The sequence below is a fragment of the Benincasa hispida genome, chromosome 7 (assembly GCF_027475165.1).
Source record: "Benincasa hispida cultivar pf3 chromosome 7, pf3_genome.v1.1, whole genome shotgun sequence".
Classification (NCBI taxonomy): Eukaryota; Viridiplantae; Streptophyta; class Magnoliopsida; order Cucurbitales; family Cucurbitaceae; genus Benincasa; species Benincasa hispida.
Window position 1 is genome coordinate 50112245 of NC_143484.1, and position 23073 is coordinate 50135317.

At 31.1% G+C, this 23073-nt stretch overlaps 2 protein-coding genes and 2 non-coding genes across 4 annotated transcripts; all 4 read right to left on the reverse strand.

Annotated features, from left to right (window-relative positions):
• Positions 1-1915: 1915 nt before the first annotated feature.
• On the reverse strand, positions 1916-3973 carry LOC120081505 (3-ketoacyl-CoA synthase 6). The gene has a single exon (XM_039036453.2). The coding sequence runs from the start codon at positions 3783-3785 to the stop codon at positions 2295-2297; it is 1491 nt and encodes a 496-aa protein (XP_038892381.2). The 5' UTR covers positions 3786-3973; the 3' UTR covers positions 1916-2294.
• A 9380-nt stretch (positions 3974-13353) lies between these two features.
• LOC120081503 (DNA binding protein) lies at positions 13354-22188 on the reverse strand. Its single transcript, XM_039036450.2, has 15 exons — positions 21878-22188; positions 20925-21032; positions 20703-20837; positions 19511-19859; positions 19204-19286; positions 18867-19002; positions 18494-18763; positions 17822-18376; positions 16708-17591; positions 16533-16618; positions 16228-16446; positions 15482-15610; positions 14531-14884; positions 14078-14193; positions 13354-13679 (listed from the first exon to the last, which is right to left on the reverse strand). Exons 1-15 carry the CDS (start codon positions 21983-21985, stop codon positions 13570-13572), a joined length of 3642 nt encoding a protein of 1213 aa, XP_038892378.1. The 5' UTR covers positions 21986-22188; the 3' UTR covers positions 13354-13569.
• Positions 22189-22251: 63 nt separating this feature from the next.
• Positions 22252-22323, reverse strand: TRNAD-GUC (transfer RNA aspartic acid (anticodon GUC)). The gene has a single exon. It is a non-coding gene; the product is annotated as a tRNA-Asp (tRNA).
• Positions 22324-22400: 77 nt separating this feature from the next.
• Positions 22401-22472, reverse strand: TRNAD-GUC (transfer RNA aspartic acid (anticodon GUC)). Its single transcript has one exon. It is a non-coding gene; the product is annotated as a tRNA-Asp (tRNA).
• Between the last annotated feature and the right edge of the window lie 601 nt (positions 22473-23073).

Below are 23073 nucleotides of genomic sequence, written 5' to 3' on the forward strand. Positions count from 1 at the left end.
TTGAAAATGACGTGGGAGAGTAAATTTAATTTCAGGCTGAATATTCAAAATTATTTTTGGAATGTGATGTTCATAATTATTCAAGTAGAAGTAATTTGACTCTCTTCTACTATGAATGAGGAGATTGTTAGTTATTATTATTATTATTATTATTATTATGGTGTTATTGAGTTCTTTTTTTAAAAAAATATTTATTACGAATTTGATAAGGTGGGTGGGGTTGATTTGATTTTTATAACTATGGCACTTTCCTAAGGATAATTATCTCAATTTATAGTTTTATAATAGTTAATATAGATCAAAGATTCAAAACATGGTACCTCTTCTTTTTTATAATATGTGAGGATGAGGATTGAATCTCTAGTTTCGAAGTTGATAATATAAGTATCAAATCAATTGAACTACGTGTATTTTGGTCTCACACGTTCAAATTTGTTGTAAAAAAAAATTCAAATAACCTGAAAACATATCTTCCAACAACCTCATCCATTCTATAGAAAAAATGATTCAAAAATATTATTTAAAAAATTTTTACATAAAAAACTGTAATTTAACTATTTAGTGTGTTGTATAAAAATAAGTTTAAATCGAGATATATTTAAATATTTTTCTACTTCCAATTAAAAAAAAAAAAAAAAAAAAAAAAGTCAAATATTCAAATTTTCTAATTCTACCCTTGAACGAAAAAGAAAGAAGAAAAAAAGAAGTGGTTTGTCACTATTTAATTGATTTGATTAAACTTTGCAACGGATTAAAAAGGTTCCTTTTGTTTTTACATGCTCACAAATCCTCCAACTTGATGACGCTTTATTTTTAATAATTTTATAATTCTAGATATTTAGCTGTCTGATCTAATTATTTGTGTTTGTTTGGCAGAAATATTAGATAAACTTATCTTTGTAAAAGTTATTATTATTCATACTTTGACCACATTATAATACATATTTTAATTGATATTCAATTTATCAAAATTTAATTTAGTTCAATGTTTAATTTTCATTTTTTCTTAAAAAAATCAATTAATCAATAAAATCTAACAACATTTAGAAATATTCATTAAAAAAAACCACTTATACAACCTTCAATTATAACCATTTACAATGACTAAAAATTTCTTTATTGTCATAAATTTCAACATTTTTTCTTTTATAACCATAAATCTCAATGTCGCTGTTGTGCCATAAAAATTTTGGGATATTTTTATAAATAAAAAATTTTAAAAAATATTTATACCGTATAACAAAAATAATTCTAAAAGTACATGTAGTTTTTAAACTTTTTACTATAAAGGATAAATATTTTTAAATATTTTTTTATATTTAAAAAAGCTCAAAACTTTTTCAACTCACTATTAAAAAAAAATCCAATCCCATCTATTAAATAAATGCATATTTTCATTGTCATTGGCATTAAAGCAAATAGTACTCGTCATTGCAATACTTTGAAGTATAATAGTTGTACTTACTTTTTAATTTATTCCATCCACCTCTTGATTTGAGTTAAAACATGTATTTGTTTAAAGAAAAAATAAAACAAAAATATAAATTATATATATATATAATTGTATATATAATTAATGTAGCCTAAGTTGCACCCATCTTTTTTTTTATACACTTAGTTTATTTAATCACAATTTGTGATTTGTGAAACTTTTTTGTCAATAAGCTTTAAAATATTTTCAATTTTTTTTTTATATAGTGAGAGTGAGTTGCAAAAAGATAATTGGAGGTTAAAATGCATCTAATTATTATTCTCTCCAAGAATCTTGGAGATAAAAGGATAAGAAAATGAATTTCCAAATTTAACCCAAAAAAGAAAACATACACACACAAGAAGATTTGTGTCATCCACAATGGATAATTTTGTTAAGCATAAATTAAAGAGGAAACAAGGTTCTAAAATCATGAAGACGAAATAAAGCAAGAACCAACAAGTTTATACCTTTTTTTTTCTCTCCTTGGACTCGTGAAATTTCTGGTTTTGTGAAACCCCAAACCAAACTACATGGGATCATACCTTAAATTCAATACAAACACAATATTCCATCTATTCAAATCCATTTAGGATTGAGAGGAAAAAAATATCAAGTGGAAATATATGATGTCACAGCCACAGACAAATGAGAGTTTCATATAGATAAATACATCACAAAGGAAGCAAATTTGCAGATTATGCTAAACCCCAACTCCATATTTTCTTCTGTTTTATTAACTTTTGTGTTATTTCTTTTTTTTTTTTCTTTTCTTTTCTTTTTTTTTTTTTTTTTTTTTTTTTGGTAATTTTGTGGAATTTTCTTAGAGCTTGACTACTTCAGGAATGTGAACCGGATACCTGTCGATGCAGTCAGCCCATGGCCCATCCGTTGGGGTTTTAATGGTTTTGTTGCATTTCCAAACCGCACTGTTGCATTTAAACCCACTCCCGAATGCAATTTGCCAAATCCGATCTCCTTTTTTCATCCTCCCTTTAGCTTCGATGTAACCCAATTCATACCAGAGTGAAGACGACGACGTATTGCCCCACCGGTGAAGTGTCATTCTCGAAGCTTCCACGTGCTCCGTCGACAGCTGCAGATTCTTTTGCAGTTCATCGATCACCGCCCGTCCACCGGCGTGGATACAGAAATGCTCAAACGCTTGTTTGAAATCGGGGATGTACGGCTTCCATTTGGGGTTGAAGATTTTCCGGCCAATGAGTGTTAGAAGGAAAAGCAACTGCTCCGACGCCGGAAGAACGAGTGGGCCGATGGTTGTGATGTTGGATTTCAAAGCTTCTCCGGCTATAGCCATGAGATCTTTCGAAAGCGAAATTCCGACTTTACCCTCTTTGTCCTGTTCCTCGAATACGCACCGGTACGCTTTGTCGTCGGCTCCTTTGTGAGTTCGTACGACGTGAACCAACCGGTATTTGGCTCGACGACGCTCGGACCGGCGGTTCGAGAGAAGAATCGCGGCCCCACCCATACGGAAAAGGCAGTTAGGGAGAAGCATAGCTCTTTCGTTTCCTTGGTAATAATTTGGTGTAATAATTTCAGTACTAACCACTACAGCGTTGGAATTAGGATGAACTTGAAGCAAATCGCGAGCTAAATCAATGGAAATCAGCCCTGCACTGCAACCCATACCCGACAAATTAAAGCTCTTGATATTACTCCGAAGCTTGTATTTATTAATCACCATAGCAGAAAGAGACGGAGTGGGTGAAAACAAACTGCAATTCACAATTAGAATATCGATGTCTTTCGGCTTCAGCCCTGTTTTCTGAAACAGAGCATCCATGGCAGAGAAAATCACAAGCTCTGCTTCACCTCTAGCGGCTTCCATGGTTGGTTTAGGAGGGATGTAATGAATTGCAGGAGGCAAACAAGTCTCCTCTCCAAGACCAGAACGCTCGAGAATCCTCATCTGAAACTCAACGCTCTTGGGGTTGTTGCTAAGAATCAAACGGGAATGCTCCATGAAAGTGGAGAAGGGGACTCTGCAAGTAACAGGGGGTTTGAAGCAGGCGTAATCAACAAGGAAAATGGTTCTGGGTTTGGACATGAAGTAGACAGTGGCGACGAAGATGATGAAGAAGGAGGAACATAGGATTTGGATGAGATCGAAGTGGAGAGATTTCCAGAGGTTGAGAATTTCGTCAGGACCCATTCGAAGAACCTCGATGAAAATGGCGAGCATGAGAGGGATTAAAGTGAGAGTTAAAATGTGATTGACGAGATACTGGTATCCAAGTTTGACATACTTGAGCTTAACGGAGCTGGAGAAATCCGGCGAGATGGGAGGCATATTGGGAGAGAAATAATAGAAGAAGCAGAGCAATAAAGTTGGAGAGGTGTAAGAATGGGAAGGAAATGAAGAAGGAAGAGAGATATAAAGAGAAGGAGGAGGCAGGGCAATGAAGGAGGCAGATGAGGCGATTAAATGAACCACTTCACGTCACTCAACGCCCACTTAACTTTTTTATTAATTCCATATTTCCGTCTCTTCAATTTTTAATTCAAATCATTTCATACCATTGATCCCATCTCTCAAATCTTACATTTTCAATTTTATTCAATTTTCATCCACACATCCTTATTTTTCTCGATATTTTTTTATTTTCATTCATCAATGAGTTAATCTTATTAAAAATATATTTTTTAAATCAGATGATATTTTAGATACACTCATTTTTATATATCTATTATCACTACTCACATAAAAAAATATTTAAAAAAAAGTATCGCATGACAAGTTATAATTAGACAATTTTATGAAATACTCAAAATAAGACACCTCAGTAATATTAATAATTTAAAATTTTAAAGTTATTAAGGGAAATATAAACGTTTACTATTTTATTAATTTATTAATTTTAGAATATTTGTATAAGTATCATCGATATCAATATTTGAGGGATATTTTCAGTAACATTTTTAGAAATTAGAGACCTGTGTTTTGTTGCCCAATTATGGATTTTATTTTATTTTATTATTTTTCTCAAATACTTTTATTTCACATCTTTCTCTCCTTTTCAACAATATCCATGATTTTACCACTTTTTCCTTTTCCCTTTTAAACTACTTTGTTGCAGTATTGAAAGTCATTCATCTACTAATTAATTTGTTCCGGCTCTTCAAAATTGATGTTTACCTTTTTTTTGGTTGGTTTTTGGCTCCATTATTAATTATATAAAAATAATTACAAGAAGTGTGCTTTTTTAGTCAATATATATATAGATGAGTAAAACTTCTTACTTTATTGATCAATTAATAAGTATTTTATTTAATTGTTATTATTACTTTACAACGTAATTTTAAATTTTAAAAATTAAAGAAATTTGTTTCTTTCTCAATGGACAGCACTTTGAGATGCTTCTTGATAAGTAGGTATATTTTTTAACATTTTTTTCTTTTTATGTTTTAGCATAAATGGAAAATCCTCTAAGAGAAAAACTCGGATACTTCTTTGATTGCATCTATCTTGGTGTAAGCTACATAGTTGTCCAATAAAATCTGTCATGCAGTAAAAAAAAAAATTTTAATTGCATTGATTTTTCATTTTTTACTTGTGTCTAATAAAAGATGATGCACACGGTTAGATGCAGTTTAGGATGTATCTAATTATTATAAAATGATGTCTTGAATTTTTATTTTAATTAAAGTGTGATATAATTTTTTTTTCATAATCATAATACTACTAAATTTTGAGTGTTATTAGTCTTGGACCAACCCTAATAAAAAAAGATAAGATACTCAAGTTGAAGTAAAAAAAAAAATTAAAAAAAGTTAAAAATAATAATAAAACAATAATGATCAATAGCTTGATTTAATCAATTCTTAGTAAATCACTGGCGAACCACTTATGTCATTCTTAATTTTATTTATTATGTTTAACTTTAGGACTTAATGAGATTTTTTAACAAAAACAAAAAACAAAAAATAATTGCAAAGTTGGGAGATTAGATTATCTACTTTTAGAATGATATTAGTTGACTTATCATAAATCTATGTTAAATTGCCTATTATTTTCATCTCAAGTGTATGTGAAACACATTAATATTCATAAGTGTTTAGATTTTATTCATATCAACGGTTAAGTTAAGCATAATTTAACCAATTTAGACATATGTATTTTTGACTCATAGAGATTAGAGATTCGAATCACGTACCTCTAAATGCTATATAAAAAAAACAATTTACGTACACACAACTACTCTTAATCAAAAGGTAATCATACCCAAACATAAATAATAAGTTTGCCAAGTAAATAAATATATCTTTGATAAAAAAAAAATATTAATGAAATTTTATTAAAATATAAGCATTTAATTACAATGTCTAATTAAAAAAAAAACAATAGTATATTATTTTGATTGGATATAACTTTGATTTGAGAATCAATATACATGGTAATTAATATCTCAATTCAAACATTCACGATGTTTTCTAGTAAATATATAGAAAAAATTAATTATATTTACTCAATAGTATGGATCAATTTTTAGTTGTAATGTGAAAAGATGATATTAAACAAAATGTTTGTTACTTGTCCTTTTCATAATAAATTTCCCAATAGTCAATTGAAAATACTTTGACTACTAACCAGCAACCATCCATAAATATACTCCTTAATTTTGGAGGTTCATAAGTATAAATATAATTGAAATGTAGCTAAAACATTATTCCTTTTATATTTAATTATCCTCTAAAAAATCCATTATTATATTTTATCAAATATTATAAATCAACTAAATATAGTGCAGAAAACATCAATTATCATTCGAATCTTTGATATTTTGATTGAGAGGTCATACTTTACCAATTAAGTTATGTTCATAATAATATGATGAAATATTATTTATCACACACATATATAAACCGACAAGTATAAGAATTAAATAAGGGGCCATGTGACATGAATGTATCCACAAGCATAAGGTGTCTTAAAAACGACATTGTACACCATTATTTGACCTCTGCTGGTCAAAACTTTATATTTTTTTGATTTATAAGAAAATTATTGTAAGCAACACCGAATGATTTAATCATTTTATAAACTTTTATTATTTAAAAAATAATTGATACCGAGTTTGAATCGTAATATTTGGGGCAAAAGAAAACATGCAATATTATTGATGTTAAGAACATTCTTGACGGTGTGACAAGTTTTGAGTATTTTTATATTTCCTTGTTGTGGCAAACCCTATTTTATAAAATATAAGATAATGAAGTGTATATATGTGATGTAAAAATAGAAAAGTTATAATTTTTATTACTTTTTAGTTCTTAAAATAAAGTATTATTACCCTCGACCTTGATTTAAATTGAAAGGGACATATAGAAATTTTTTATCACCCTTAAGGTTGAAGCTTTGAACTTTAAATTTTCTTGTGGTCTTACAAAATAAGAAAAAAAATATATGAAAAGTGATGAACTTGATAACTGGTAAAAGTTGATTGGAAAATTAAATTTTAGGAGTTGTGTTATGGGCACAATGTCGGTGATTATAGTTGGTGATTGTTATACTATGTGGGTTATAATAATATGTATTTACGGTGTAGATGATTTTAATCTGTATTCGAGGTGCATACTATTTTAGTCCATATAGACTTTTAGATCTAGATATCATGAAAATTGATTGTTCCATAAGATACCAAAAATGTATTTTACCCACACTTCAAGTAGTAGTTGGTTTAATTACTGACCTATAGGTTTCAAATAATCTACGTTAAAACAATAAATGCTATGAGCTTCTTTTTAAGTTTTTAAACACTCCATTTAAAAGGGGAAAAAAATAGTGTTTTCCATATGTTTTGTTTTGAATTAAGGTCGCATATTCACACTACAATAATAATATAGTATTTTTCTATGCTAAAAATCATCAACAAATGTCCAATTGAGAAAGGTTCTTTCGATGAAAAAACATATTATCATCCTCATCGTCGAAAAAAAAAAAAAAAGAAACATCAGGAGACTGTTGTCGACGCCAAGTAACATCGACATATAAGGTATCTTCCAACACTTTATATACAACATTAAAAAATCATACTTATATGAATGGCATATTTATGATGTAGCCAGTAATCACTATGCTAATAGTGTTTCTAATCGTTGGCAGATCTCTCCTCTAACAGAGGAGAACACCTCCTAGCATTCTTGAGGTCGCATATATGGCGTTCGGAGAATATCTGTATGTCAACACGATTTTCGTATCTGTCAGTATTTCTCTTCTACTTGAGGAGTCTTTCAGCATTCCCGACTCCATGAGAAAGTATTTATTTGTCTACAAATTTTGTATATTGGTAGATAATCTCTTTTATCTTTCTTTCTTTTTTTTTTTTTTGGTACAATATTACTCGTATGCAAATACTTGAATTTTGTTGTACCTTGGAATGCTTTTAAACATATTCAGAAAACTCACTGAAATCAATCAAATTTGTTAACATATACTGCATGAGATATAAATAAAATTACAAAAATGATTTGGTCATACATGCATTTTAATTATCTCATCACACATTGACACAATATTTTGCTTGTGTAATCAACCCCTACAAAATTTAATTCCATTGAATACCAACTCAATAATTAAAGTTATCAATCAAAATTAAACTTATCAAAGATTAAAGTGATAAGCATCCAAACTTCGGCCCAACATTCAAACTAATTAATAAAATTATTAACAAACAAAATGATTAAACTTTAACTTATCTAAGTCTAACACTCATAAATATAATGACTACTCAAAACTTAAACTAATTTTAGGATTATTGTAACAAACAAAAAGGACGTTTTGGACAAAGGTTATCATCAAAATATAATAATCACATCTTTCTATAGTAAAAACTACTTTAAAACCTCCAATTAGCTATAGTCAACACTATTTCAAAACCTCCATTTGCTACAGTATTTACTATTTCCTACAGTTTTTACTATTTTACATTCAATCATTTTTTTATTATTTGCTACATTGTTTACTATTTCCTTCTCGAACTAAAATAGTTTACACCTCAAGTACATACTATGATAATCCAAACTAAAATAATCTACACCTCAAATACAAACTATCATAACTCAACTATAATAACTAACTCATTACCCCAAACGCCTCCTTAATGATAGAGGACATAAGATGCTACCGTGCTATATGAAAAGCAAAGCTGAAGATAAAATTATTGAGTTTGAAAATAATCGCTAAATAAGTCCTTAAACAAACTTCAAGGATGGAAATTATAACTTTCTCTATTATTTTTTTAAAGAAAAATAAATAAAAATTATTTTTGGAAGGAGCTAAGAAAATGTCTTAATTAGCAAACTTTTGAAGATAGCTTTGGATTTGCAAGCAGTTGACTTTTTTTGTGTGTGTATTATTACATTGTTGAAGATATACAACCATATTAAATGAGCAACAGAAGACAAGAAAAAAATCACAATTCTAGCATAAATGATAAATGTTTCTTTCCTTTTTAATTTGGATATTTTCAAAAATAGAAAAATAAGAAAAATTATTTATATAAAATAGTAAAATTTAATCATTTTAGACTTCTATGTCTTTATCATTGAAATAGAAGTCTATCAATATTTATCAATATATTTTTCTTTTGTTATTTTTATAAATAGTTTGATTTTTTTTATTAGTGTAAATTTTCCTTTTTTGGAGTTATCCTTTTAACAAAAACAAATAATCAAATTCTACGTGGCATAAGAGACAATTTCTCCATTTGTTTGGTTTATCAAAGAAACAACTAGAACTTCCTTCTCTAACATTTGGCCTTTGTTCTTTAACCAATTTATTCCACAATTAATAATAAATTATTTTGAGTGAAAGAAAATGTATTATATTATACTTTTCTCATTCTTTTTTCCTTTTAAATATAAGAAAAGAATGAACATATTTATAAATATAGCAAAAATTTATTATTTATCACCATAGACAATGATAAATGTCTATCAATATTTATCAATGAATTTCTAATAGATAGTGATATTTTACTATATTTTAAAATATTTCTATTAATTTTACCATTTAAATTAATTTTTTTTTTTTAACGTTCATTGAATTAAATCATTTATTTTCTAATATTCGACTTTTAAGAATGATATAATTAAAAATAGTTATTATCATTAGTTCATGAAATTTATTAAATATTTAGTGACATGGTAGAAAAAATTGTTCTTAGTTATTAAGGACCTATTTGCTAACGATTTAATTTTTTGTTTTTGTTTTTAAAAATTAAACTTATAGACATTACTCTCGCTCCAATTTTCTTTATAATTTTTACGTATGGTTTTTAAAACCAAGTTAAAATTTGAAAACTAAAAAAATAACTTTTAAAAAATTGTTTTTGTTTTTAGAATATGGTTAGGAATTCTACTGTTATATTAAAGAATGATGCAAATCATGATAAGAAATGGAGAGAAAGTAGTCTTTCTTTTTCTTTTCTTTTTTTTTTTTTTTTACCTAAAACCTTACCTTTAAAATCATCTCAACTCTTCTTCTTCTTTTTTTTTTTTTTTAAGGATAATCTCCAATTCATATATAGTTAAATGGATAAGTTACAAACTACAAAAAACTGTTAATGTCAAGAGGAAAAAAATGTTGGATATTCGAAAGAAGAGAATTAGGAGTTAGATAAATTTGTTAAAAAAAAAAAAAAAAACAACACTTATAATAAATCCCATTTCCCATTTACAATCACACTCTTCAAATAATATTTATTAGGTTAAAATATTATTTTGGTTCAAACACTGAAATTTATTTAATTTTAGTTCATTACTTTTAATAAAGTCTTAAATTTAGTTGATGAAAATTATTTTTTAAAATCAAAATCGATCAAATAATAATAATAGTAGATTTTGTTTCAAAATAATAATAACAATTTTCTTTAAAAAAAAATACAATAGATATGTTTTCAAAATTTATTATGGAAATGTTAATGAATAATTTAAAAAATTGAAAAGAAAATAACAATTAACTACTTAATATGATTTATTAAAAATATATAAATTAAAATTAAACATTTGAAAGTGGAATCAACTCATAGATTAAAATGATAATTTTAATCTTATGGTAGTATATTTAGGTTTGGTGGAAGCATGGTTGACTAATAAAACTCTATTTTAACTTGTGCAATTATAAATGTCTTTTTAAGTAAATTTACTTAAAAAGAGATGAAAATGAATTGATTAGTATTTTGCGTATTTGTAAATTTCGGTTGCCTACTAAAGATAATTTACTCATCAAAAGAACCATTGTGTTCTCTCTTTTTTGAATTGTATTTAAGGATGCAAACCATAACAAAAATTAGTTAATTGGAATGAAATTTTATCGGTGGATGAATGTAATAGACTTGAATTGTAAATACAATTAAATTATTTTTCATTGCATTTATTTAACATTATGAATATGTCACATTTTATCGTTAATGTTATAATTACCATTACTATTTGACCCTAACGGTAACAATAAAAGTAACAATGAATATGACAAATTCATAATTCTCATACTATTACAATAACAATATATATAAAAATAACGGTAAAGATAGTGGGTCCCACGTAATTTTCAACAACGTGCAGATTAAACACCTATTATTCCTCAAACAAATTACACAATTTGATTACAAATTTTAAAGCAGTCCCACATCTCAACACGATTAAGTAAAGTAGGTAAACAACAACAAAAGTAATCAATTGAAACCCACTTTTTACATTGTCATTAATGAATTACTTTTCAATCAATGTAAATACGACTTAAATTGAACCGGTATGAGAGCTATGATCACTAGATCAACCATTACGTATTTTTTCTTTAAATTCAAATTTATACAAAGATAAAAACATACATGTGTATATACATTGAATTTCATGATATCAACCTTGCAATAATGTTGTTTGTGAATAATACAGTCATAAAAAAATTTCTGAAACAGTATTTAACACCGTCGACAAAAGAGGACACGTGTTGGAATCACGTGTCGTACAGCAAAAAATGGAAAAAGAAAAAAAAAAGAAAAAGAAAAAGAGGAGTTTGTTCGTTGGTTTGGGAAAATTAAATACAAGTAGGATGGATAGCGACGTGGCGGAAAATGATTGGTCCAGATAAGCAAAAGCAATAAATAAAAGATTTATAATTTGGAGGAGTTGGACCAACCAGCGGCCAACTGGCAACTACCAACTCGATCCGAAAGGTCTATGCCGCAGCCCAGTCGGCTCATCTGAAGCGTTTTTCGCTATTTTGCGCATTAAATGTTTTATTATTTTATTGTAATTATTGCACCAAACCCAATCAATTTTCTCCACTACCTCAGTCAATATTCACTCACTTTTTATCCATTCATTTAATTTACTAAAATTATCTCAAACAAACTACTTCAAAATCTTTATTTCATTATGGTCATTTTTCTATCGAAATTTTCAACTTTAATTTCAAAGTTTAATTTTCCGTCTTTTTTGTTTTTTGTTTTTTTGGTTAGAGGATATATTATTATTATATCATGCCTAAGTTCACTTGAGAATGCCAAAGCCCAAGAAAGCCTAGGAATCCGTGCATTGCCTCTACTTTGCTTAAAAGAGGAAAGTCAAGCCTCTATTGTAGCTAAGTCATATCTATCCTTTCTTGTGAAACGGGTAATTAGCTAGCGGAGCTATAACTCCAACGAGCACACTATCATCTCGACATTCTCACACGTCTAAAGGTATGCATATCTAGTGCTTAGCCAAATTAAATACTTCATTTGTTAATTTAAGCATCAGAGCGTGTAGCTCGACACTACACTAGTCCTTTTGCAAGTCAACTCATTTATACATCTGTAACTTCAAGTGACCTACTAAGAATTGCACATAAACATTGGTGGTAAAACATATGTGAAGTATAATTTTTCTTTTGAAAAAAATACTATCACTTCGATAGAAGTATATGTTAATTACTACGAAGCATAATAGCCTATGAATTTATTTTCTATATATAAGATTTTACTGTATTTATACTTTTTGTAATTGAGAGGTCAATAAACTAAATGATTTTATTATTGTTGATATCAAAATCCGAATAATGGAAATGTACTTGACTTTCACGTGACACCAACAATGAATTTTTTTAAGAGGAAAAGAACATGATCCGCAAAAGAGAAAATCTACACACTGATACAATACTTGACACATACGCTCAAATGCTTAAGCAAGGGAGTGAAAGAATGTAGAAGCAAGAGAGTTTGAGAGTAAAATTCAAGTTATCTCGTATAAAACTATGATGATGTATTTATGAAGGTGATTGACCTTAGTTGTTTCAATAGGGTTATAAAGTTGCTTTAAGATATTCAAACAACTTACCAGGCTAAGGGGCACGCCCTATTTTACGTTTGGCTAGGTCGATGCCAATTATCTTCCCCTAGACTCATTTTGATCCTAGGATGATGCTTTAGGATAGAGCATGCACGAGATATGTCCCATTAACTATTCCACTAGGTTCAAGTTCAACCTTTACTTTGGCCAAGACAGAGCACATCAATTTGAGCTTTGGCATAAACTAACTCTCCTAATCCAATGTGCTATCTTTGGTCCAAATTTTGTTATTTCCTTGATCTGGTTGATTTTCTTCTTATTTTATGTTGATTATACTGTTTGGTCCAAAATCAACCATAAGCATTATTAATTAATAGCATTGTTTTGATTAACATTAGCATTCTAACATCAACAAAACAATGACATGACACTAAAAATAAAATAATATTAAATAGTTTGATACGAGTTTCATACATGCCTGAATGAAGGATAAAATAAAAAATTAGAAACGAAAATTAACAATCGAGCATGAATTGACTAATCATTTTGTGAGATTCAAATAGAATATGCCCCCATCTAGAAAGATTAAATTGTCGAAATGAAAGTTACACTGATTTTGATTTCTTTATTTCGTAAATGAATGATTATTTACATTTATCATCGGCTCAGATGCAGCCATGTCACGATAAATCCTACATTTGTCATATATCAACGTCATGGCAGGCACCAACTCAAAACTAAAACATTTTGCTGATGATATTGTGCAATTTACAAGTAATTTTCTTCGTTGGTAGGCCATTTATGGTTTACCTTTTCCAATCTGAAGAAAGTAGATATACCAGAAGCCTATTTTCAGCTGCTACAGCCACCACACCTGTCTCTTTATTATCAGTTGCAATACAAACAACATTTGCACCTATATTGGAGAAAATATATATGTGAGAAACTGAAGAAATTAAAACTAAGAATAATTTTTAAAAAATTAATAATGATACTGGAAATGAAGCTTCCTTTGGAAGACACAATGAGCAATGGCACTATTATGGTATAAGTAACAAAAAAGAAAAAAGCAAGGGCACTATTATGATGATGAACAGATCTCATATTCCACTTTCTAAATCTTAAAGCTCGTCTTATTTGTTATCATGTTTAAACTTTACAACAGAAGTATGATGAATATTGACTCTTTGTTTCTTCTCTTGATGAGTTATGAGAATTATGGAATTATTTTCAGTATACGGAAGAAATTAACTCTTTTCACAAAGAATAGTGCATACTAGGGAAAGCTTCAGTCACCAATGCTATAATGCATACCTTCAAAACGAAGAAGAGTGCCCAGTTTATTTCCTGTAGACAATTCCCACACGTAAACTAGGCCGTCCTGCCTCCCAATGATACCTCGACCAGCTGATGCCCCAATGGCTGATGCTCTATAAAATGAAAGAGTGATAAACACTAAAATATCTAAACGTGCCAGTAACAAAGTTAATGAATATGATGAATTTTCAGTTGGGCTGAAATTTCCAAATATCTACTTGTAGTCTTACTGGAAGTTAAGGAGCATTTAGAAACTGCAGAACAAATTATCTTCTAGAATAATAAATCCAAATTCTTATTGTTTGTATATAATAAACAATGGAATACTTTGCAGTCATTAAATCATTATTTTATCCTATGATACTCAGTTGATGAGCAAAGTACATCCTGTTAGTCCAAGATTTAGAAATTCAAAACGGTGCCAAGTTTGAAAGTAAGATGGCACGCTACCTTAAATCCAGCTCCGCACCAAATGTAACCATACTGTTAGCAAGTAGCATTAGTTTCCAAAACTCTGCATGATTTATCTGACTATCCATTGGTAAATATTCATGTGAAACAAGAGAATCTGATATGGTTGAGGCAAAAAGCCATATGGCAGTGTCCCTTAGCTGAAGTGATGCCTCAGTGTTCTTTGAGCTTGTACTCGTTGCACACAACAGCTCTTTAACATAGTCGCTTGAATTACAGTTACTGGTAAAATTTTCCTTTCTTTTCCAGCTAAACAAACTAATTGGAAAGAATTGATTAACTGAGGCACTCGGCATATTGAATCTAGACATCAGAGCACGTTTTGGGATATCCCTAAAACAAACGAAGGTACCTTTTAGATGAGATGCAAGCAAACATTCAAAGATAATCGTAATATCAATTTGATTTAAGCAACTATCATATAAAGATAGCATAAAAGCAGTCAACCCATTCAAATCCGTATCTGAGGCCTGTTTGATTACCAGTACAGAGAAATGGTTGTACTTGATTTAGGGGATAGTTTTAAGAAAATGATGAGATGAAATCAACAAACTTTTGTTCCTAACTGATTTCCTATATACTTTTCACTGCCGATAATGTGATTTGTAATGCCAATAAGGAGCTGATCATGACCTTAACTAAGTTCCATAGGCTCAACTTTCAGTTTGGTTTGTCAATTTTATCTGAAGACAACATAAAATTACGTGGCTAAGTTTCAACATCACTGAACACTCATGCTTGAAAACAAACTTTACTTCACACGACTTACGTAGAAAAATCTACAGCAAACCTTTGACATACTAGATTAGTTTAGGTAGAAGAGAATGCAAGCCAGGCTTACTAAAAGATATGCCACCAGTACTATAAAAAAAATGAAATAATAATAATAATTGTACTTTATGAGAAACTTTTAACTGTCCAAGGACATACCATAAACTGAATTCACCACAACCGTTGTGCCCAACAACCAAATTGGAAAACTCTGGGATCCCTTTAAGTTCCACCAAGTTAGGAGATATCTGGTCCTCCGACGGTATGATATGACTTCCCATCTGTTTGCTGCAAAAGCAGATGTTAGGCTCAAATCAGCTTTTCTCTACAAGTGGCTTAAGTGAAATCATTAATCTGAGCAAATAGAACTAGTTAGTATAGTACATCATCAACAATTAGCTTCGAGATAAACAGAGCTACCATTTGAAGAACCAGGGCCAATTTTTTCGCATCGTACATTAATTTTGTTTAGACCACCAACCGAAAAAAATGACAGCCTAAGGGACTACCTCATCCAAAAGTCTTCCCTTAAGTAACAACCAGAAATCATTAGGGAAGATAGAGCTCAAAAGCCATGAAAAGCTTACTAATGCAGTATTCAAACGTGTTATCATTCAGATTCCAGCTGGAATTTTAACCACATACATATATTTAAATATTCCATTAAACCAATAAATCACCAACGCTCTACAATCTCAAATAATTACTGTACCATAACAATAATTATCACAAAATGAGGGGGTGCATCTTGATTGAATAGCTTGAATCTAATGTTTTCCAAATCAACAATTTGAGTAAACTAAATAGAAGGAAGCGAAGAATTAATTGCACATTCATTTATTATCAAACATCAATTTTATATGTAGAACCAAAATTAAAGAATGGTTAGTTCCAATCGAACACACCCCCAAGTTGGGTCCATGACCCAAAGATGCAGACGTCCACCACTTCCAACAGCAACAAGCTGATCAGGTTCACAGACCAGTATACAATTTATACTATCGGTACTTCTCAAGCTTGCGATGCTTGATACATAGCCATATTTAAGTTGCACAATCTTCACCACATTCTCTTCGAACTTGCCAGATGTACATGTAGAGCATGGACAATTCATATTCCCTGACCTGAGATTATTTTTCCAATATTAGTTTTCATAATATATAGTTGTTTAAAGTAATACATATTTAAAATTTATGAAAATGCTCACAACCTGCAAAAAGGTGTTCTAATGCCACCCATCAAAACAAGATAGTTCCCATCTGGAGTTAACTGTAAACCAGTTCGCTCTACTGCAATCTTGATAACATAAACTAGTGAATTAAATCCATCATGCCAAGGAAAGCCTAACACAGTAATAAAATGAAGTTATCAAGATAAAAACTCACTTCTTTACCCAAATAATCTTTTAAAGTTGGCATCATTACTGTCGTGTGGCCAACCAAGGATGGACATCCTAACTTTGGTTCCTTTCCTTCCACCGTGTAAGTAATAAGTGTTCTGTTCTTTTCCTCCAAAAGACCACACAAAACACAAATGTGGATTACATTCTCAATGTTGCTAAGGAAAATTGATAATACAGGCATAGGGTGCAAATAAGATCCCACTATTTTCGACATTCCTTCTGCCTCACGATAGAGCTCCACATTGCAATAAGGATAAGAATCCTTACAATTGTCTCTGAAGGTTGCTCCCATCTCTTGACATAACTTGTATTTATTTGTACTTGAAACATTATTATGTTCAATCATCCCCTCGTCAGAACAACCTTCCAAATCTTCCTTCAAAACAAGTTTGTCCAGAAGTCCTGAGCTATCATTCTTGTTGGCTCTCAGTGATGCTTCATCTAGGTCTAATGTAGGACTGTGATGGCATATTTTTTCTAATCCTGCTTCAGCTTTCATAGTAGTTAAACTGCAATCAATGGGGGATTGTTCTCGAAGTGGACACTCAGAAAGTAAATCTTCTGTTTGTTGGTTTCCGGGTAGAGTGAAAAGATTGATATTAGAAGAATGTGGAGATTTAGGGGAAGACATTTCCACACCATAATGTTTTCCAAAACATCTAGTATCATAAGCTTCACTGGATGGGCGTTTGTACTCTTTAGCCAAATGAGACACACTTTGAGCTTTTCTTCTACTGTACACAATGCTTGGAACTTGAGAAGATGACAATGTGTCCATTCCCACAGCCTCTTTTCCTACCATGACTTCCTTGTTTAATGCCTCTGAATATGTGGAGGTCCTTATATTTGAATCATTTGCATTTTGAGCTGAAAAATGAAGATGGAATAACATCAATTTATAGACCTTCATAGTTAATATATCGGTTGTAAAGAGTTTTGCACTTCAATACCGAATTTAGTTAACATGAAGTATGTCACAAAAATGATCTTTTAAGTACAAATGAAGTTTACAGTAATGGTGTTATCATCAGTGAATGATTGGTACTAACTAAATTGCTAAGGTAAAGAAGAATGTATACATGATAACAAATTCTCACCATGCAAGAGTTGAGAAAAGGATCCACTCGAACAAGGTTGCTCATCAACATTGCTTTCTACATAATCTTTGGGAGTTTCCTGGTCCACATTCCCGGAATTTATTTCTAGATATGACGTGCATCCAACCATCCTTTTATTATTATGCATGGTTTCATCAGAAAGCACTCTACCAGAAGAGGTGCAGCTGGGAAGACATTTTGAAGCATATATATAATCCTTCTGACATGTTCCATGGAAATTTCCACCAATTTCACTGTCACGGGACTTCTTGCTTCCAGTGGCTTCATGATGATTTACCAACTCATCATTCATCCGACCACAAGAATCAATAGGTTTCATATCTTCCTTACCTTGGCCATTGTCTACAGTAGAAGAGAAGTTCCCATTAATGTTTACATGGTCATAATGTTGCTCACCCTCTAGATTGTCAGGACTGTGTTTGGGAAACTCAAGACTTGGGATGGAAGATTCATAATTCCCATGTTCTATGTGCATGTATTCCTGCTTTTCTCCATCTCCTTTCTCTATAGGCAATACATCTTTTGTATTTTCATCTGCAGATGAACCGAAATATATTTAAATAAAACTAAAAGTTCACACATGCATACATATCGAATGTGTCATTGTAGTCAAATGTTAATTACAGTAGGTACTGGTTATTTAAAAATTACCACAAAGAAACCTTCCCATATTACAAGGGGGCGTCCCTTTCCTGCCAGAATTCTCCTTAAGCAGAGGAATTGCTTGTGGAAGCAAGAAATTCATCATTGACTTCACCATATCTTGACCTACTGAATCAAAATCATTTTTTTTGGAGCCTAAGTTTGTGTTCAATGAGCAAATCTCTTCTGGATGGGAGTCCGTCACCGACTCTTCAGGTATGATGTCAGGCTGATCGAGAATTTTCTTTTCTATGCTAACAGGAGCAGACTCAACAATAACTGCATTCAATAATAAAAATTCGAAATAAAAAAGACAAAATATATAAACAGGTCTATGTTTTATCCAAAAGAAATGATAGGTCAAGAAGATCTTGCTTTAGACCTGAAGTATCTGAAGCATGATGATTACTGTCTTCAGTATCTGGACAATACTTTTGAATAGAAGCATCTGCACTGTTACCATCTGTTTCCATTTCTCGACTAATACCTTCCAATATGTCCATTGACAACCTATCATACTGTACGAAGTTAAGAGCGTTTCGAACAATCACAATTTATAAATCTGACAACAAGAATATAAAACTCATTTCTCAAAATGATCTCTGTTTCTGAGGTCTATATATCTATTTAAAATGTGAATAAGAGCCTAAATGTGAACTACGGTTCAGCAAACAAGGAAGTTTACAAGCTGATTGTGAATGAAAAGAATCTAATCTCACAAGTTTTTCATCGATGGACACATTGTGAGCTACTTGAGTGAACTCTGAGACCGCATCCTTCTCTTGTACGCACACAGCTTTCTCTGAGGCATGAACAAAGAGGTTAAAATTACCATGGAGATGCAAATTTGGCTGGTAACTTATAAATTTTTTTATCTTTTCTTACAGACGTTGCAGGTACTTCTGCCAAAAAAGTTGCTGAGCTATTTTTAATTTTTGGAATAGCAAAGGAACAATCTTTTTTTTTTTCTTTTTTATGAGAAGAAAACGGTGAAGAAACAATCTTTAATTAGTTTCTTTTACATACCACAAAAACCTCGATTCACTTCATTGGCTGAGCTTGAAAGTTTTGCGGTCATGGATCTAATTCTCAAACCATGATTTCGTACTTTTTTTAGATTTGCACCATTAAGTGATTTTTCCGTTTCAGTTCCATGACGACTCCTCTTTCTTGCTGTCTTTGGTTTTTCATGGCAAGAAACTAATTCAGCATTTTCACATTCATCAACAGAATGATGCTCAATTGCAGTCTGTGCAGAATCAGAACCCTTATTGCATAAGTTTGAAGGAAGTGGGCCTAGTTCTGCTGTTCCACTGACATTTGCCACTAGCTCCCTAAGTAACCTCTGAATAAATGGATTTTTGAACCCAAAAAACTACGAAGGACGAAAAGAAATATAAATATGTCACTCAATGTTCTGATATTATTTGATTAAATTACTACATTTGATTGGGTGTTTGCATGTGCCTGCACACATGTGAGAGGGGTAATATTATACCAATTAATACAGAAGATAAATCAATTATCTCATAGACGTTTCATTGAAGTAAAATAGTTAACTGGCCTCATTCCTGTGCAAAACAAAAGAAAGAAAGAAAGGAGCAAGTTTCTCAAATTGCTTATGCTTGAGATTTGCGTCAATTATGTTTTCCGAGATGATAATTTTAACATCCCAAAATAAGTAGTAACTCCATGCATTTGAACACTATCTAGTTATCTTCTTAAAACAAGAAACTTCTCATTGATGTAATGAAAAGGAACAAAAGTTGAAAAGATAAACAACATCTAGTTATCTTATTTCAAATATCTGCATAGATCTCTACAGAAGATAGAAAGTTAATCATGGCGCTTAAGATTGAAAAAACTCTCTCTTGTGCTGATACAAGGGCATTTCACTTATGAAAGTAAAGTTTTACAGTGGTGATATATTCAAACTGAGAAGATAAACTCCGCAATTTTACCATCCAATTGACTTGTCACTAGAGCATCTATGCAAAGCTAAGTTTGGTATCAAGAATGAAAATAGTTACCATGGTTGAAGAATGTCATGGAAGAGGGTATAAAATAAGGTACCGATCATAGAAGTGCTAGAAATTAAAAATGCTACAGCATGATAGGGCTCATTTATTATTGGTTGACTCCACTGGTTAAAGGGTTCCTTAGAAAAATTCAAATCTAAGAAGCAAACAGACTGCATATGGAAAGAGAAAAATTCTACCTCCACGCCATCAACTTTGCATGAAGACCTTTTCCCGTGCCAAATTTTAGTGTGGAGGCAGCCTTTCCTCTGAAACATCTCCCAAGCAATATCAGGGGTTTGACCAGAAAATGAACTTCCATCCATGGATAAAATCTGCAAGCAATATAACCTTTCAATAAATAGTTTCCAATGACATGACTAAGAAAGATTTTCAATATTTAATAGGAAGGCCATACACACCATAAATAAAGGCCCCTTTGGACCCTCATGAACTTCCATTTTGTATTTGATCCCATTGTAAGCCCGAACAGCCTGATACCCAACTGGATAGGGATATCGATCTTTACCCTACACAATAATTCAATGATCACAGTAGGTCCTCAGTTGAGACTCCACATCTATAATCATGCAAATACATCTTCTCTTAACTTCTTGAAGCTCTAATGAGGGAAAACTTTTATAAAGAAAAATAATGGGAGAATCACCATTCTCAGATTTATCTCCTATTTACATCGCAGGGTTGAATTAGACACACCTAGATAGCCAATTGTATCCTTGGTAAATAATTCATAAAACACGTTGAAACTACCACGTGAAACTCCAAAATCTATACTTCCAGATCTCCTCAACATCTACTGTTCTTGATCTAAAACACCTTCTTCAGGTATGTTACATTTGTAATTACAACAACCAGAAGTATATCAAACCGGTAATAGTTCAAATTGACAAATTCGTCAAGTGGTCATAATTTTCCAGTCTAGATATTGGAACCCTTCATATTTGACTCTCCTAAGGATTGCAGTGACACTTCATGCAATTTACTGGACATTTATACTGAAGCCAATTCACTCCAAATTCGCACTACACAAAATGAGTTTGTCAATTGAGCTCCGTGAAGAAGACAATTCGATTTACGTGCAAATTAAGATGGAAGTAATTGTTGCCGGTTCTACAGCAAAAACCTAGCTAGATAAGTTTCCCAATCAGCCAGTTGTAGTAACATGAAGCAAATTATCAGAAGAAATTGTTTCAAGCAACCGAGTCAAATGTTTTCGACTTGAAGAGATGAAGAAATTATCAAATAAACCTAGACAAATATCATCGAATAGTGCAACATAACCACCGCGATAAATGAAATCAATTACAGCAGATAAATAAATCATCAGATGCAGATAGGAAAAAAAAAATCTAACCCTAGAGCTGCTCCAGTATTTCTTGTCCCATGATCCAGTGTACAGGGATCCGATGGATATTATCTCAAGACTAGCATCTGCCTGTTCTTTGAGTTGAGCTTTTGTCATTGGAAGGAAAAGGAACAACGCACACACTCACAAGAGATTAAGACTTTAGTGGCGGAATTCAGTGAAGAAGCAGGCATGGAAGATGTTGATTTTCTGAAAACCCTCGATAGACAGAGAAACGACTGGACCGAGAGAGAGAAAGAGCGCTCGCGCGGGAAAGAAAATTGCTCAAGGTTTTACGGCGGGTTCATAATTTTCCCTCCGTCAGAGTAAGAAGTATTAATTAAATTAGGGTCATCCCAAAAAATATGATAAAACAATTAAAACGCCGTTGCCGGGGATCGAACCCGGGTCACCCGCGTGACAGGCGGGAATACTCACCACTATACTACAACGACGTGCTTCGATTGAACATCATCAACTATTGATATTTCATAATGTTCGAATAAAATTTCGAAAATAAATTATATTTAAGCGCCGTTGCCGGGGATCGAACCCGGGTCACCCGCGTGACAGGCGGGAATACTTACCACTATACTACAACGACTTGATGAATGCTGTTAACATATAAATAATAATTCTTTTGATATATCATAATAATCGATTCAAATACTATAGTTTATTATAATCATTTAAAATGTGTGAATAATATAGATAATATCAAAAAATAATTGTAACATGAATATAGTTGATCTAGTTTTGGCATATACTTGCAATACGATGAGTCAGAAATTCGAGTCCTCATCCACCGTATTGTTTAACTAAAAAGGAAAAAAAAAATCTCATGAACTAATTTATTGGTCTTCCCAAGGTAATTAAGTAAGAATGGATTTTTAAATATATATATATATATATATATATATATAAATCCACATCCTCTACTTATTTATTTACTTGATTTCATGTATAGGCACGAAATAAGGCTTATTGTCGACTTGTCGATATGAAAGCATTAGAAGGAGGGCAATTAATAAAGCGAGACCATGATTGAATCAATGTGAACTTTTTTTGTACAACTAGCTCCAGCTTCATGAATCCTAGGCGGATTATGAATAGAGGTCTTTTGTTTTTATAATTTTCATGAATTGCAAATTAAAGTTGACATTTTACCAATGTTTTTTTTTATTATTATTAACATTGTCATGAAT